Below are 18,647 nucleotides of genomic sequence, written 5' to 3' on the forward strand. Positions count from 1 at the left end.
AGTAAGGTACTGACCATTCCTAACAGGATGGTGTAAAATGATGCTATTGCCTTGGTGTACATTTTGTCTTGGAATATAATAAAGCCTGTACCCTATGAGAAAACTGGCTGTATTCTTCCACCCACTTCCTCAAGATCTTCCATTCAGATGGCCTGGGAAGGGCCATCGCTATTGGATCCTGACCCTGGGGGTGGACAAGTAAGTAAGGATCGCCTGAGTGGAGGGTCACGAGAGATTGAGTGGAGGATACCCAAAGGCGAGGCATTGTATTCTCCTAGACCCAAAAACTCCCCAACCTACTCTCCCTCAGCCTTTATGCGGTATTTCCAATATAGGCCCATCTTCCCCTCCACATTTTCAATAAATAATGAGATGAGGAAGAGGCAACTAAGATCAGTAAAGATTATCCATGGGACTAGCATGGGGGGGGGAGACCAGGGCAACCTACCCTAGAACGAACACTAGTTTTCGCTAATAGGCAGTCGGGCATTTTATGGTAACTATTCACACCTGACTCCACGTGTCTTTTCACTATAAAAGGTGTGGTCTTACACAAATGGATGAGCTAGGAGGGGAGCAAGCAGGAGAGCGAGTTGGGAAGTGAATCAAGATGCCAGAGCTGCCCAGGACCGGAGGCCAGAGACTGAGACGCTGCAGTTTGAGCACATAAGTGTGGTGAGGGAGCCGTGTGTCCAGGGAGCCAAGGAGAGTCAACGGATGGGAGCCGAGAGAACCTGTGAATGCTTGTTCCCCTGGGCCAGTGAGACAGCCCAGGAGTGTCCGAGGGCAGGCGATGAGAGCCTGACCTTGGAGCGAAGAGCCGCCATAGCGCTGAAGTGCAGAAGTCAGCCCGATGAGTCTGAAAGCATTGCAGATCTGGGTTGTGAAGAGCACGATACAAAGCAACACTAGAAACCTGTAAGAAAGAGGACCGCGTTCGAGTGTTCAATTGAAGCCAAAGGGAAGACTTCATCAAGCGAAAGATGCAAGTAACGGTCTAAGCGCGAACTAGGAGATGCGTGTGTGTGAAATGATAAATGGAATGAAGTTGGACAACGAATGAAAAGAGGGCCAGAAGCCTGTGGAAGAGGTGCAAGAGGCACGAACGAAAGACTGAAAAAAGGGAGGGAGCGACCAGGAAAGACAAACAAGTGCAGGGGTGCACAGAAGAGTGCAAGAGGCACAACAAAGAGAAGGAATATGAAAATGATGCAGGAAGCACCTGAAGATAAAGTGCAAAGGAAACCAAGAGTAAGAAACGAGATGGGCAAAGGGTCATAGTGGTCACGCTGAGGAAAAGCAAAGATCCTGGTGTTTTCTCTGTGTATAACGAAAAGGCAAATCCTGACCTGCTGAATTTGTGTTGTGTTGAAAGCTCGAAGAGACCGGAGCTTGGGTAAGGGAACCCCAAGAAACTGACATTGAAGGTATTTGAACTCCCTGTAAGGCCCCTGTGAAGAAGGTCTTACGAACAGCCCTGCTGAGTGAACCCATCTTTGTGACATTGACCAAATTTCACCTGGTGAGAAGACCAAACAAAACTAACTTTGGTTTTGGCATTTTTGTGGACCCACTATTTTTCCTTTTCAAAACACTTCCTATCGCGTTTTTGTAAAGCGTGAGGACAAGCATCGGTTTAGACACAGACTTTTATTTTGGGCTATTAGATGACGGCCATTAACATCAGTTAAGGGAATCATCCCTTTAGAGTTGCTGCCTTTGACTTGGTTCACCAAAAGATCTTATGTAAACATCTAGCTGACAAAGCCCAATTCTCCCAAGAGGCCACCGCCTGGATCACTCCTTCTTGGAGGGCCGAGCTATGTGGGTCTTTTCGGACCAAGCCTCAGATTCTCCAACTCAGATTGAATGCGGAACACCACAAGGATCCTGTACAGCCCCCACCCTTTACAAACTCTTTACCCTCCCACTTTTCAGAGACCTAGAAGACTTCGGTATAGCTTTCACAAACTATGCTGATGACATACAAATTCTTCTCCCCCTAACAGAAAACTACGAACAAGACCTCCACACCCTGCAGCTAACATATGCACACATCCAGGCTTGGATGTCAGCCAATGGGCTCTGCTTAAACTGGGAAAAAAACGTAAATCCTGCTAGTAGGCCCCAAAGAAGGCCTAATAAAATGAGAAGTATAATTCATTCATTATTGAGAATACTACCATTAAGGCCTCCACATCAGTGAAAACCCTTGGGGTTTACCTCGACTCTACCCTAACTATGGACAGGCAAGTCAGCGCCATCTCATCCACCGTTGCCCTCACCACAAAAATTATAAATGCAGTAAAACCTCACCTTTCTACAAGCAATCGCCTTAACATTGCGAGAGCCACAATTGGAGCAAAACTTGACTACTGTAACATCCTTCTCATAGGCACTTCTGCCAATAACATTAACAGACTACAGATTGCACAAAACGCCCTCAGAGCTGCCCTGAGCATCCCCAAGAGAGCACATCTCCCAGGCAAGAAAGGACGCCCATTGGCTCCCAATCGGAGAACGCATAACATTCAAAGCCCTCGCACATAAGTGCCTCGCCAAGACCGCCCCAGCCGACCTAGTAGACAGAATACACCAGACTCCAGCCCACAGACCTAAACGTGACCAATACTCCCACCTACTATCGCTCCCAGCGTTCAATAGAGCTAAATCTGGCGGCACCAGCTTTGAAGTATTAGCCCTAACAGCCTGGAATGCACTACCTCTCAACTTAAGAAGCGAAGAATCTCACAGTGTTCAGAAAGCTGCTAAAAACAAAGTTATTTAACTAACACCTTTTTACAAATGTACTTTCTCCACCCTGTTCCACTGTAACTCTTGGAACTCTTTCTCAACACTGTCACTGAACATGTACCACCTGTTCAGTACCCTGTCCACTGTACTAAGTAACTTGCTGTAACAGTGCCACGATGCCTCCGGGCCCTTTATAAATTCAAATAAAATAAAGAGTTGGGGCCAGTCGGGCATTCCACCAACCCAGGAACCTTAGTAGATAAACGTTTTGAAACGCATACTTTGAGTCTGTGTCTCTCTTTATACCATCCCTGTCTGACACTTAGCATAGATGGACAATACACCTGAGAATGAAATTACAGAAAAACAAGGTGGATCCTCCTTCTCCCACCTAGCTGCAAAAACCTGGAACAATATCCTGAAAAGAAATACCAAAGACCTCCTACAATTCAGAAAACTTATAAAAACTTGGCTCTTTAACACCGCAGACTGCCATTGAAACAATCAAACAGGAAACGCAAAGAACAAGATGACCGAATTCAGGATGACACTGACAACACACAGAACCGACTAAGGGAAACTCCTACATTAACAAGAGACAACGCTAAGTCGAATAGGACACTACCACATCCCATAAGGACAGAAATGAGCATTCCCTTCCCAACTCCTTCCAACAACCTCACCCACTTCATGAACGCTAAGATAGAGTTGTGTGAATGTTAGCAGCTTCCCCAAATTGAACTGAGTAATGGACATGGGCATGCACCTGGCCCGGACAGAGTTGTGAATGATGACCAGTGCAGCGCCTGGATTTAGCTGCGAATGGTGGCATGTGCTACGCTTCAGAGTGGCTGTGAGCGATGGCCTACATGAGCAGCTGGATAAGACTGAATGCTGACCACCGCTAAATCTGGATGGAGTAGCGTTAATGATGCCACGTATGGACTGGATTGAGAATGCTATCAGGGCAAGATTTGGATGGACTCACGAACGCCTGCTTCCCCGCATACAGACAGGTTTTGACAGCTTCTGCATACAACTCTCAAACTCTAACCAAACACAATCACAACCCTACAGCACAACAATCCGCACTAACTTCACTACACTGCAACAACAAAACAAACCATACCTAGACTTGCACGACAGCACACAAAGGCTACTGACCGGAAAACACCCCAAGCCCAGCGAACGTTGCTAACCGGGTTGAGGCTGCCAACGGCACATCACTGCTCTTGCACTTTTCCCATTTATTCCCACTAAGTCGCCCCCATCTCCCTTTTCAGAGCTGCCAGAGCGCCAGGGGACCACTCTGGTGGTGATACTGCGCGGTACAAATATCCTTTATCATTAACAATACATTTTTTATTTTATTTTTTTATTTTTTTTATAAGCTCCCTCAATTTCTCCGTTTGAAATTTCCTATCCTCTGCAAGATGCCGCCATGAGAACTGAATAGGTACATAGGTCGGAGTATGGTGTTGGGTGACCCAAGGCAACATAGAAAGCAGTAATATGACAATTACTTAAATATGAAAAACATAGAAACTATTTATTAAATACCCTAGTGGCCTCAACAGGAAAATGAATCCTTTTGAAGACCATGGAATAGGGATTATTCTCAGAGCGAGCTAATCTTTTCGATCTCCCACTTACTTTGAATGAGTAGCCTTATCAGTTGTCTTATCTTGGTCACAGGCTCCCTTCTCATGGAAGAAATTAATGCTGGCTGGCACATCAGGCGTGAATCTTTTCTTCTGGTAGTCTTAACTCTGTGTTGAATCCTATGGCGTGATTACTGAACCCTGCCAAGGATTTCCTTCCATGTGGCCAGAGGACAGCAGCCGCTACCTGATCCTGACCCTGACCCTGGGGGTTGTAAGGAACTTGTGGTGGCAACAGTAAAGACAGACACAAGTGATCACAGTTAAAGGGTGTTTATTAAACTGTATAATGGGTGAGACAAATGCCCAATCTAAATCTAAGATGGGAGCAAGCTACGACCATCAAATAGGCAGTCCTAGTGGCGTCCTATTTCCAATCCTTACTGCTAAATGTCAAAAAAATAGTGTGGGATAATGTTTATCAGAAAAAGAAGTGATACGTTTGGATGGTATAGGTGGGTCTCCCTTCCCCACTTTTTAAGCACGGAATAAGGGGGGACTTCTGAGCACAGCACACTGCTGAGCCTCTCCACCACGAGGTGCACACTTCCATTCGATACCAGGACCTTCAGAGGCCAGGTCTCTTTTCTGTAAAGTCTCTGATCTTGCACATTGGGCGATTACTCTTCACCCCTTAGGATCTCTACTGGGGAGAATTCTCAAAAAATGTGCTAATTCCTTTCTAACTTAGAGACCCCCAGCTCTTTTGCTGAACTTTGGGACTTTGTACTTTTAATTCTAATTGTTTTCTGTGTTTTTGTTTCTTTTGGTTATGTAGTCTAACCAACTCCATAGGCATCTTTTACAATTGTGTCACCAAGCACCTTCAGTGCAGTGACACAGGGAAGTCCTTCAGATTTCCCAAGGTTTAAATACCTTCTCTGGGATCAACTACTGTTTCACAGAACAGTGGAGTGAAATTGACTTCAATTAGTTCTGTACGTTTCTAGTCCCAGCACACCCTATCTTACAATAGAGTGCTGGAGAGGTTACTTAGTATCACCTGTGTCTAGTTACTCATGTAGCATTTATGTTACCCTTTCCTCTCAGAATGACTGGTTTTGCAATGAACTACCATGATTTACCCTGACCGCAAACTGTTTGCAGCTCCAGTAACGTTAAATCATGGGAGCCATGTTTTTCAAAATGTCACTGAGCCTCCTTTGTTAAAATGGTTCCTGATCTTCTTTTTTTCGCCATTTCTTTGTGGAAAGGTCCTTCTCGAGTTTTTCTCTCCGCGCCTAACCAGGTTTGGTCTCTTTGTTCATTCGCCTTTGGCGGGATTCACGAGTGAAACCCGCCTCTGGCTCAGGAGTGTCTGGGGTAGGCAGGAAGTGAAGGAGGGGCCTGAAACTCCCTGTGCTTAGTCTCCTAGGAGACCCAAATGCACTCTGTGGTGATTGGCTGGCTGACTGACAGCTAGGCTGGAATGAATGGGGGAGAACTGAATAAAAGGCTAGTCTTTTGGCTTGGAAGGCAGTCGACCACTGGACGAAGGAACCGAAGAAGACGACTGCTGCAACTCCTGGACCGTTGGTCTGCCCGGTGAAGCCCTGCTGCAGGTCCGAATTGCCAAGTTCGCAACGACGGAGAAGCCCTGCAGTGGACGACTTCTCCCTTTGAGTTGGTAGGACCAATCAACTCTCAAGTAAGGCACCTGGACACCCATCTTGGAGCTGGTTGGACTGACCAAGCCTGACTGACCCCCCCCCCCTCCCCTCCGTTGAGTGCGGGACCTCGAATGTGAGGAAAGTCCACCCTGACAGCCAGGAACCACGCTTATTGCGATTTGCTGTAACGCAAGGAGCTGAAACGGAGCTGAAACGTGAAACGGCCACTGAAAGTAAAGTTTGCCGGTTGCTAGATTTTACGTTGTGCCAATACAGTGCTGGAGTCCCCCACCGACGTCCTCCCTCTTGTCCCCACGACTGAGGCCCAGGAACAGTGAGATCTACAGAGCTGTACAGGAACAGAAGTCTTCAGCTGCATCTTTTTCTTCTTTACTAAGGTACTGTTAAACTAGCCTAAGAGAATTGACCTCTTACTGTGGCAAGTGCTTGTGACTTCTGCAACTCACAAGTCTAATTAGCTTGTGGCCCTACATTTGGTTCTTCTTTTTATCAAAGACTCATAAGAACTAGTGCAAATACTTTTCCATTTACTTACCTGAAGTGCTGCATCCTGTGCAAAGACTTTTGCCTATTGACTTTGGCTTAGCCTATTGAATTGAATGACTCTTCCAAGTGCTATCTGAAAGTAATTGCCCTGCTTATGAATATTTGTAAATTCTTGTGTTCTAAAAACCTTTGCCTTTTACAAACTTTGAGAGTATTCTGTATGCCAACAGTAAGGTATTAATGTCCCCAGCACCCTTGTTACTGAAGTCCCCTGTGGGTGTAGGTTGTGCCTGTGGGCCATCCCAAAAGGGCCTTGTCTGATCCAGAAACTCAAAAGTGTACAGTGTCGAAGTATATTTGTGTGTTACTGTTCTATTGCTCCCTTCTGTCTGGAGAAGTCTATATAACTGATGATAAATTATTAATTGTTTATGCAAGAAACTTGAGTGTAAGAGTTTATTTCAATACCTGTAACTGAATCTTTGTGTAACTCCACTACAGCTCACATTTCCCCTCTTGAGATAAGCCTGGCTGCTCAACACACTACCAAAACTGTGTAGTACAAGCTTATATCAAAGGTTGGGTTGTCTATACCTGTAGTCATAGTTGTTTGTAATGTTCCCAGAGGGTACTGCATACAAACCTTGCCTAACAATCTCCCTCTGCCGGGCCCGGGTCCTCCTTTCAACGTGGCCCTCCCTCTGTTGGGTTCACTACAGCCTTTCACTCTGAATATCAATACTATCACGGGGCAGGATTTACTTCTTAGCTTTCCCCATGGCATCCCTCCATCGGGTTCACATAGTCATCTTTTACCATAGTTCATGATTTGCTTCATCTCATCCGAAAGCGTGGATTACCTTCTCCTAGCTTTCTCTTGGCATCCCTCTGTCGGATTCACACTTGCCTTAGCTCACAATGATCACTATCTATTCCGAAAGCGGAATTCCTTTCCCATAGCTTTCTTTTGGCAATGGGTCGGAGACTTTCGATTGTACAAGGGATTTGACGTGACGCTTGTAGGACCACTTACGCTGCCCTTTCCTAGGGCCTTCTGGGACTTGCAGTTTCAACACCGAAACAAAAGGGGCCAGCTACCTTCGAATAAGCACTCCTGTGGTGTCTGACCACTCTGCAGCTGGCCCTTCTTTAGGTTTCCCAAATTCAGATACACACAAGTTCTTTGTTCACAAGTTTCTTGCTTTCGCACAATGTTGGCGGTGCAACCTTGGGCTCAACACAGTTCGGCTTGCGATCGGCTTTCTCTGACTCAACGTCTGCATTGAACCCGTTGGCTTGTCTTGCTTCTGGAGTCCGGGACAGTACCACAGTAGCCAGCATGTCTCCCTGCCTGTCTATCAATGCGGGAGGCTCCCTGTGCACTGTTGACATCTGTTACCCCACACGTCAACTGTAAATCCTGGTCTTATGTTCCCTTTTTCTGAGGCTTCATGGGTCTGCATTGAAATGGGCAATGGCACTTACCTCCTTGTCGTTCTTTCAGCTTTTACCACCTTTCGTCTCTGAACTGCCACCCTGGAATAGCTGCTTCCTGGTGTGGTTGGCCTGGGTCATCATGTGCTCCTCCTTTTATTCCTGTGGGGAAGGTAAAGGGCCGTGGGGTGTGTGATTATTATCAATTTCCTGACTCTGCCTGACCCTTGTGTTGGGACATGTCGAGTAAACGGCTCTGGTGTTAGTCCATTGTCTGTCACAGTGTAAAAGTTTTTGTGTCGGAAAAGGGGGGGGGGGTTGTGGGGGGTAGAGCATCTAAATATTCTCCAGGGTCCCCATTCACGTGATCCTTCCCCACTGGCCCACCCCAGGAACTGGATCCAATAGCGATGGCCGTGTCCTGGCCACCTGGATGACAGATCTCCAGGGACTAGCGGGTGAGACACCTTTAGGTTTCTCGCAGGGTGGTTTTATGAGGGAGAATCACATGGGAGGAGATGGCTGTCGGGAGATGGTGGTGACCCCATCAGAAGAGACAGTTTTCTTTTCTTCCAAATGAAGAAGACCCTATCATTCCTGATGGCCTGTTGTCATTATACGTATACATAACACACCCATAACACCTGTCTCTAAACCTCAAACAAAACTACCTTAGAAGTCCTATAAATCCTGTGGACTCCAACTCCCATGAAGCCTCAAGTACTGAGACAAAGTAGTTAATGAGGATCAAGAAAAACACTAAGAGGGGAACATGCAGGTTAGTTGTTGTAATGAAATCCTACTGTGCGGGACACTTGAAAATGGTGTCCGCATTTGCAAATCAGAGAGACGCCGAATGGCAAAAGGAAGCAGAACTATGGGGGAAGGCAGAAGCACAGGAATGGGCTGTGCTGGTGAGAGCAGTGGTTTGCAGACTGCTGCTAGCAGGTAGTGCTTACCGCAGTGGTGCAAGACCACTGAAAGCACTGCAGGCTCAGTGAGAGGGCCACTGGGGAACCGGCGGCAACAACCAAGCTACCAGCAGTGCGGTTGAGTCCAGAAGCAGAAGGCTAACCGGCCGGCGCAAGAAGAGCTGAGAGATTTCTGCAGAGCGGAGAACGCCATCCTGAGGTGAAAGCTCACTGCAGCTACGTGCCACGGGTTTGACTCATTGTCAAATACCAGTGAGTGTTTCCAGAGATGTTGAGAACCCCAGGGATTCCCGACAGGAATGGGAGCCATTACGAACTAATTTTGAATACTGACCAAATAGAAAACAAAGAGAGAATTTCCACAACTCCTCCTATACGAGATGTCAATATGGGGAACATTGGAGCAAGTATTGCCACACGCTAATGCATGTTAATGACTGAGTCAAATGTCAAAACATGGACCTTTCTCCATGTATGAGATATCAATATGGGGAAAGTTGGAACAAGCGTTACCAAAAGCAGATGAATACTGCTGAAGTTAAAAGGTCAAACTTGAACAAGTCTCCGTATATGAGATGTTGGTGTGAGGAAAGTAGGGACAGGTAATACCGTAAGTCAAACCAGTATATACAGTGAAGAAATACAACTGTGCTATACTGAGACGGAGCATTAAGAAGACCTGGTGAAATAAGCACATCACATTCTGTATAGCACAGTTGTATTTCTTCACTGTATATACTTGTTTGGCTTACGGTACTACCTGTCGCAACATTCCCCACACTAACATTTCATATATGGAAACTTGTTTGACCTTTTTAACTTCAGTAGTATTCATCTGCTTTTGGTAACGCTTGTTACAACTTTCCCTGTTGTTCCAACTTGTATCTCGTATATGGAGATTAAGGCAATGAGCATTCAGGGAGAAGATTCCTGGCAGGGGAGTATACGAGGGGATCTTCAGACACCAGAAGGGGATTCCTGGAAGGGGAGTATACCAGTTAGTCCATTTGAAATATACAGATGACATACACATTGCAGGAAGATACCTGGCAGGAGAGTATACCTGGGGATCTGATAAAGCCACCTAAGGCTGTATACCAGGAGGTTCTTCCGTAAGAAATAGTTTTGAAAGACACTTTCACCATCCTTGAAAAGTGGTTGTTTGAAAGACACTTTTCCATTTTAAAGAAGCCATTGTTTGAAGGACACTTTTGACGTCCTACCTGAGAAATCCAGGGGAACGGAACCACCCTCTGGATCCAAAGGTTATTTTGTTGGATTTATCTGTTTTTCTTTTTTTTTTTTCTACCAAACCTTCATCAGAAACACTTTCCTTTTATAACCGTAGTTGTTTTCCTTTAGTTTGGGGTTCATATTAATGTTTTGGACACAACAGTGTATATAATTTTAAAGACGAGACCGACTGATCTTCAGTTTTTGTTTCCTAGGTAGGGAAACTCTCTTTAGGATAGGGACAGATGGGCCTTTATCCAACCCTTATATTAACAAAGATATCTGATGTTGAAAACATTACCACTTTGTGTCCACCTCATTTCTGACCCCTCAACTGCCACTTGTCTGTTTGTGTTGCAGAGAATCCATCCCTTCCCAAAAGGTTTTTGGGACAGTGCCTGAAGATAAATGGGCAGATTGGAGTCTGCAGTTTCATGGCATACCTAGAATGCTTATGATCCTGAGCCAAGAATGATTCTCCATCGACTGCCTTATCAGCCAAGCTTCTTTGCTGCTACTCCGGGACTCTGAAAGGCATCATGAGTTGGACACAAACAACGGGGTCAGGTTCTTTAACAAAGATTTATTAAACTCAAAAGGCAGGGTGGATTAATGCCTGATTTGCTCTATGCTATGCTAAAGTGGGATTTCACTACCTAAAGACAACTAAGGATAGTCTGCATCAGGAAGTCCAAAGCAAAAACATCTGTGTTCAAAAATCTATACTTGCCCTCACAACTAACTGCATACTATGTGTAGGGATGTCGGCATCAACAATGAATAGTGTTCAAAGTAAAGTTCAGAGCTTCTTCTCGCTCTCTGGTTTGTAACCAGCTTCCCTTCCCCAAGTTCAAAGTAGTTAATCAAAGACAGGGGTTCCCTTCCCCAAGGGATCATATCTCCCAGCTTTCAAACCAACAACACAGGGGGCTTCTTTCCCCAAGAGTTAGTCTTCCTGTTTTCAAACAACACTTGACTTCAAAGTTACTAAAATCTTTGTACAACACCATCTTACTTTTTTGTGTCTTTCAGTAGCTTTTCCATTCAGGGGCACCCGGTCTAGGTGCAGTTGTTGGACCACACAGTCCACTCATTACAGGTCGTGCAACCGGTACCTTTCCTTGACTGCTTTTCCATTTAACACCAGTCCACTCCTTCTCCTTCAGAGTGAGGCTTGCCGTATTCAAGTGTCCCACTCTCCTGACACTGTATTGTGGCTTGGTAGACCACTTTGCACTGGTTAAACTTTCTTGTGTTCCCTTGGCTTTTGCCAATGCTTGTTTCCTTCTAATAACTTTCTTGTCTTGGACCAATGCTGGATATATCATGCATATAACTCTGTGCTCTCTTGGCTTCGATAGCACTTATATTATTGTTTTAATAAAGTTCAAAAACATCCTTTCAATTAGATTCACAATCTTTCACTTCTGTCAAGATGCACGAGTGTTCCCAACTCACTTTCGGTTTGTTTGGTATTCAAAAAGCCTTTTACCTTGCTTTGATAGCAATGCATGTCTTCCATTAATGGTCATAGCATTATTCAGCTCACCACCTGCCAGCCCAGTGTTCCCCCTTCTGGGTTGTACTCACTGGTTGGTCTTGCGTCTCTCTGCAAGGTCTTTTGCTTCCACAGACTTCTGTCTCTCTGTGCGGACCCTTGCGTCTACTTCCAGCTGTGGTCTTGTGGCTTGTGCACACCCAGTGCTTCCTCAGTGAAGCACGACTTGCACTACTGTTTCCCTCGGTCCTGTCTACCTCCTCATGGCTTGTCACCGGCCTCCAGCGTCCTGTACTTTCGTTTCCTGCTGCATACGTTCTGCACTTTCTCACTGATCTTGAGCGCTTCTCCCGCCAAACCAGAGAGGTTCGCATGCACCCAGCAGTTTGTGGGCGTTGTCCCACAGCTGACTGCTCTCCTCCAGCTGACCTCATTCAGTTTGGGCTTCCAGCTTTTAAAGCTCCTGCCACCATTTTCATTCCAAAAAGGACTAGACTGCTCACCATCAAAGCAGGAATCCTGCTTTTCTCTTGTTGTCCTCCTCATCGTCCCAGTACCGGGCTGGATTTGATTTAAAGTTTGTTTTCACAAAATGAGGATGTGTTTTAGGTTTCTTCTTCTTCGTCCCAGTAGCATAATGGTGCAATTTGGGGACTACTTTAGGAGATTTGCAGAAAGGCTGACAAACCCATAAATGGCCTGAGGGATGGAAGGATTATGGTGAAGGGAAATGAGGAATACAATGTCTCCCAAGGACGTCCTCTTCCCCAAGTTCCCTCCAGCCAGGTGATCCACCCCAGGGTTGGGATCCAAAAGCGATGGCCTTTCCCTGGCCACCTGAGAGGAGGATCCAGGAGGAAAAGTGAGGATGACCTCCGGTTCCTCACAGGACCAACACCCTCTTTAACATAGCCAGCTTATATGCCTGTTCAGTGTAACCAGGCGTCCTCCAGCTTCTCTCCAACCTGCAACATATTTAACTTAAAGTAGCGATTGCGTCATTGAGGTCGCTTTGTCCTTGCATGATATCATTCCTTATATCTTGCAGTTGTTAGCTTTGATTCCTACAAAAGGAGAATACAAATATGTGCATGGGGCCCCTGCGACATGTTTGGGGTGTAGACTGTTTATCTTTAGTCCGGTTCTTCGATGGTTGCAACATATCTTTAATTGAAGTCGATTTGCCGCTTTTGGATTTGGGGTACCTGTATAACTCTGGCTAACACTACTGCTTATTGATATAGGCTTCAGCTAGATGGGAAGACGTTTATGATCTTTTTATGTTAAGGGATGTAAGTGGATAGTTGGTGCCAGGAAGGCTTGATTGGTCACTGGGTTGCATTCCTGTAGTGCCTAAAGGAAACATTGATTTGTAACCTTCAGTGAAGAGCGAGATAGTAATCCAGTCAACTTCTGGGTGGATTGAGTAGATCCGCAAGGGCATGTGAAAATAAAATACCTTTAACCAATTAGAATCTTTCCTGTTACTTCATATGGCCTTCATACCACAAAGGTGTAGTGACTTGCAGAACAGAAACTGGAACCAGTATACAGCAGTCTACCTCCACAGCCCTTCCTAATGGGGCCTCAAAATATTATACAAACTCTACACGAACCCTGGGGCAACCCATAGGCAATCCAGTCTTTCCAGCTTGTCTGGTAAAATTCAGACTGCATCAAATAAAGGACGGAAAATGCGCACTATCATGTGCTTGACTCATTTCATACTTCGCAGTGTTGACCTGAATTTGTTTTCTATCATGCTGGTTTTAACTGTGTATTAATTGACTCCACATAGGTCATCCGGCCGGAGTTCAGTTTATTAGGCGGACTAGCTAGGACTTGCTTGCTTTGTAGCTTATGTGATGAATCCGATGGTGTTATCGCCTCTTTCTCAGCGCTATAGCTCCCCTTCCCAAACCCTGCCCCACCCCACATGTGGCCAGGGGATGGCAGCTGCTACCTAATCCTGACCCTGGGGGTGGCTATACGAGTGAAGATCACATGTGAACGAGACAACCTCTGGGGAGTAACAAGGCACCATCGGAGAAGGCATAGTATTCCCCTTCCTCTCTTGAGGATACCCCATCCACACCCATTGCCTTAATGGCATGTTACACCTCCCCTCATCCACTGTGGAAGAACATGGAAAATCTTCGCTTAAACTGTATGGAAGTCTCATGTAAATACTTTTCCAAACTCCACCTGCAAGTTACTCCGAGGCCGACTTGCCCTTAACGAACACTTACCCAGACGGTTTGTAAAGCGTCATAAATTGACTACCATTCCCTTAACTTCAAGGATACTGGGACGAGGAAAAGCAGCCGAGTAATGCAGAGTGGAAAAGACCAAGAGTGCAGACTGCACTCTAGTTAACGTGCATACTTAAGCCGGGAAATTTAAAGCGCGTCCACAGCGGAGTGTGGTGCTTTTGCTGGAAGGAGAAGGCTGTTTCTCTTCATTGGATCCGGGAGACTGTGGAGCTGCCATGTAGCCATCCGGCTCAGAGTTTGAACAAGGTTGTCTACGAAAGAAGAGGGGCTTCGCGAATGCCTGAAGCCAACCCAGGGCTCTTGGGCGTTTGCAGCTGTTAAGCAACACTACTTACCTGAGGGAAGCCTGACGTCGAGTAGAAAAACCCAACACAGACTGCAGCAGGCAGAGGAATCGAAGAGCGGGAGCGTTGAGAGAAGGAGACAACCATCACCTGTTAAAGGTTGCTGCAGAAGGGAGAAAACATGCAAAACTGAGCTGGTCAGTCCCCAAAAGGTAAACTGGGACACTGCGGGGTATGGGCAGCTGTGCTGCATGCAAATAAACATTAAAGCAAAGTATTGAAAAGCGTTAAAGCCAGTAGGCATTTTGTTAAACGAAAACAACCAAGAGAAGTTAAAGATTTACCAGCCTACGAGTGTATGCGATAGATACATGAGAAAAGCCCTGGCAGGATAGTAACCAGGCAGTTTCAGCATTAGATAACGCAAAGTAATTGCCTTTGGAAGTGTGCAAGGCCTGCATGAGAAACGCTCTGACAGAAGGGTAAATCAAACCAAGTAAATCTGCAAATGTTTGTGAGAAGTCCTGGAAGGACGGTGTACAAGGCAGTTGCAGGATAGCCCTGTTAAGTGAATATACAAGGCTGTTATAAGTGTGAATGAGAAGGCCCTTGTAGGGAAACGCACCAGGCAAGGACAAAGTGAACAATACATAACAAATCCAATGCCACAACAAAGTTTGTGAGAAGGATATAATGGGACGAGCCGAAGGCTGTAAAACCATAGAAAAGAAGGAAAAACGTTCCTGGGGAGTACACCAGGTATCTTGGCAAGATAAGAACCAAGTTATTTAAACATCAGTTATGTTGTAAGAGAAACTCGAGGAACTGATATCTTTTGAAAATCCTACAGAGGGAAGTGAAATCCAGGGTAAGGGAACCACCCTCTGTAACAAAGAACTCTGTCCTTCTAGAACTTTTGCATTGGAGTTTTGCATCTTACTTAGGAGCATTTATCAATCAAGTTATTTTGAATATCAGTTGTACTGTGAAGGAAAAGAAACTCAAGGAACTGATTATCTTTTGAATGTTCTAGAGGGCGATTCCCTTTCCCTGGATTTCTCTTCTCTTGGTAGTATAAAGAACTTTTTGGAACTTTTTCATCGGAGTGTGCATTTTCCTTTTTGACCGTTTCTTTTCAGTCACTAAAAGCCAAAGACATTACCCTTTTCACCTTGGAGTTCATTTTGTTGGAAGTGTGAGGGCCAGAATAGTACTTTGGACACAGGATGGTTTTTGCTTTGGACATACTGACATAGACTGATCTCTTAGTGTTTTGTTTTAGTAGGGAAACGCCTCTAGTCCAGGGACAGAGGCATTTTCCCTAACTCTTTAACTTTGATCAAAGTCTTTGATGAAATCAATTGTCTTTGTCTTTCTTATTCCAGGTTCCTCACACTTAGAACCGGCTCTTGTCCTCCAAAACCCATTAGCAGGATCCCAGCGGACTCCGGCACCAGCATCAGAAGTGGTGCCAGCCGCACAGGCTTACTCAGTGTGTATCCAATCCCAATTCAGTGCCCTGGGTGCTGTATGACTCATGGAGCAGCTATCATATTGACCTGCAGGGGCCAAATCGATCACCCCCGCAGGCTGATGTGTCAACGTGGCTCTATACTTCTCCAGGCTGTGACTACCCTTGTGGGTACAGGGCAATAGACAACTTCTGCTCCTCTGAGATCTGGAGCGGTGGTGACACCCAACCCTTGCCTGAAGCCACACTCCTTCGAGCATTTAGGAGGGCCAAGCAGCCATAATGTCATAGTGCAGTGAGTGTCCTGCTCTGTTCAGCCTGGCAGTGCAAATGCCAGACTTCATGGTGACATAAGAATCCCAGTACAAAAGGCTCTGGTAATCCTCCTTCTCGGCTCTAATGCCTGGGCATCAAGGTGAGGTGTCAGATCATTTGTCAGCTTTCATTTTAACCCCCTAAAGGAGTGCCAGGCGATGCACTCCATCTTAGTGCCTATTCAGCCATTCCCTTATACCCACCGCCCCATTCCAATTCTACTGTGTGTGACTTGTTAATTGGCTAGAAATAGCTTCGTCTTTTGAGATTTCTAGAAGCAGTTGAGTGCTGCAAATCAGTGCTGGATTAATAAACCTACTTTATTAACATTGATCCGCACTTGCTCATAAGTATGCTTGCTAGCTTGCATTCAAATGAAGGTGAATAGGCAAGTGTTTGCTTCTTGAGCAACAGTCTGTAACGGAATGCAACAATTCAAGTTGCAGGCTTTTAGGCAGGCACAAGTAACGTAACCCATGTAGTTAATGTCAGTTGCACAGCACGCCATTTCTTACTCGACATGTGTGAATTCTCATTCATCAATGGTGAGTGCAAACTTTGTGGCATGCTGTAAAAGCTACATTATATGCCATCTTGGTCAACCTTATTAAGTTGTTGGTTTTTCATACATTTGCATACAGTGAACAACCATAAAGGGCAAACGATAACCAATCCCAATGGAAATTAAACCCACAAGATTTACTCCAGCAAAGCCTAATGTGACAATTCCTCTTCCAGTGTCTGTTTGTATCCAAAAGTCTGAAATGTTTGATCAATATGGCAGAGTCGGGGGGGGGGGGGGGGGGGGGGGACAAAAATGCTTTTTAGATTTGATGGCTGAGAATATTTTTAGTGTCATGTCACCAAAGGGATTGTATATGAATAGAAATATTCCTGTGAATAGGAATTGTGTAGTCTGATGTACTCCGTACTCCATCTAAATCATAATATGATTGTATTCTTTCTCATTCTAGAACGTACCCTTAATTGACATTTTATTATCTACAACATTCAATTTAGATAGATGGTCCTTTGTCCTGAAAACAAACTACTTAAATTACATTTCTTAGCCAAATTTTGCTCCTTGGAAAAAGTAGCTAGGAAAATGCCATTATTTTAGCATGGAGAGGTTTCCTCAAAGAAAAATTTGTATATAGATGTATAGACACAAAATAATTATGATTCTGTCCTGTTAAGTCTACAAGCTAAATGTGAATATCCCGATTTTAAATGTGAAATTCCCTAAAATTAGGATACCTTTGGAACTTTTGATTGTTGGGGAAGAAGTGATTTTACTCCTGTTTGTTAACTGTTGTGGGAGTCTACATTGAAGTAGTTGGTGTTTTTGTCTATATAATCTTTCTGAACTGTAGCACAAGTAACATGAAAATAGCAACTTGTATTAGAATTTTAGTTTTTTTTCAGATTGCCAAGAAAACTCCTGTATCTTCTGGTGCAGTTATTACCAAACTGATCATTGCAAAACCCTTAAATAGCAAAGCAGTCACATCTGGGCAAGCAACGCCAGTGTCCTCTGTCTTTTCAGGTAATATTTTTCAATGAGTATTTTTAATAACCATCTCCTGTTGTGTGATCTGTTCTTATTCCCATGTATTTGAAATACTCAATCATATACACCTTCTGGTTGCAATCTGCAACCCACAAATATGCACTCCAAATCACTGGTTGGTAAAAATGTGCACTTTTTCTTGCATCATAAACATTTCAAGAATTCATTTTTTTAAAACTCACTTTGGGTTTTATATTTGTATGAGGGGGACAAAAGCTATAATGTAAGGCATTTGTTTTTAGACTTATTTTTATTAGCATTTAACAAAGAACGAAACATGTAAATCGGTTACCAATTTGAAATACCATTCGTTTAAATAAACAACCCCCACCACCTAAACCGGGGGGATCCGGCAGATATTCTGGGAACTTAACACACCACCACATTTCCTTTAAGACCTATCCTCTCAGACCTGCTGGACCACTAAAATCTAGAAAGGCAACCAAACTCCAGTTTAGGTCCATCCCTTCCCATCCTAGTCTCCCAACCCCCCCCCCCCCCACCCTAAAAACGTTTCCTCCCTGTAAACCCTCTGTGCGCTACGGGCCCGTGTTATTGGGTGTCTCTGGAGCTTTTTATACAGTTTGTTCGAGCATCAGAATCTCGGCTCCCCCTTCGCTTCACCACCTCTTACATACATACTCGCACATCGACAGATTGGAGGCTCCACCACATCCGATTCCCGTCTGCAGAAGCTTGCACTCCATTCCTCTCGATATATCCCCAATCTATTGTCAACAATTGCTTTCAGTTTTTCCATCACCATCCTAGTGTGCACCTTTTGATCCCGGACCTCCTTTGATGGGAGGTTTTCATCTTTCCACCCCTGGGCGATGGCTGGACGACCCGCTGTAAGCATCGCTTCCAATATTCTAGTGAGCCTATGCTCCGCCCTCGCCGGGACCCTCAGGAGCAATTGTAACTGGTCTAAACCCAACTGGATTCCTGGAATCTTTCATCCAGCTGAGCACTTCCTCCCAGAAAAGCATAAACCTTGGGGCATCACCACCACATACGTGAGAGATCTGACCTGTCCACACCACCTTGGACAGAGAAGAGGGGCCCCCACAAACATGCTGGATGGCCTCAACAGGTCTCTATGCCA

The 18,647-nt window shown here is 45.1% G+C and overlaps 1 protein-coding gene across 2 annotated transcripts in view; it reads left to right on the forward strand.

Moving 5' to 3' along the window:
• The window catches only part of LIN54 (lin-54 DREAM MuvB core complex component), an 825,244-nt gene that overhangs the window by 38,269 nt on the left and 768,328 nt on the right, over positions 1-18,647 (forward strand). For both annotated transcript variants that reach the window (XM_069626123.1, XM_069626122.1), the window contains exon 3: positions 17,398-17,518. In XM_069626123.1, the coding sequence (XP_069482224.1) occupies positions 17,398-17,518 (121 nt within the window). The remainder of the gene's footprint in view (positions 1-17,397; positions 17,519-18,647) is intronic.

The sequence above is a fragment of the Ambystoma mexicanum genome, chromosome 6p, assembly GCF_040938575.1.
Source record: "Ambystoma mexicanum isolate Mex_15411 chromosome 6p, UKY_AmexF1_1, whole genome shotgun sequence".
Classification (NCBI taxonomy): domain Eukaryota; kingdom Metazoa; phylum Chordata; class Amphibia; order Caudata; family Ambystomatidae; genus Ambystoma; species Ambystoma mexicanum.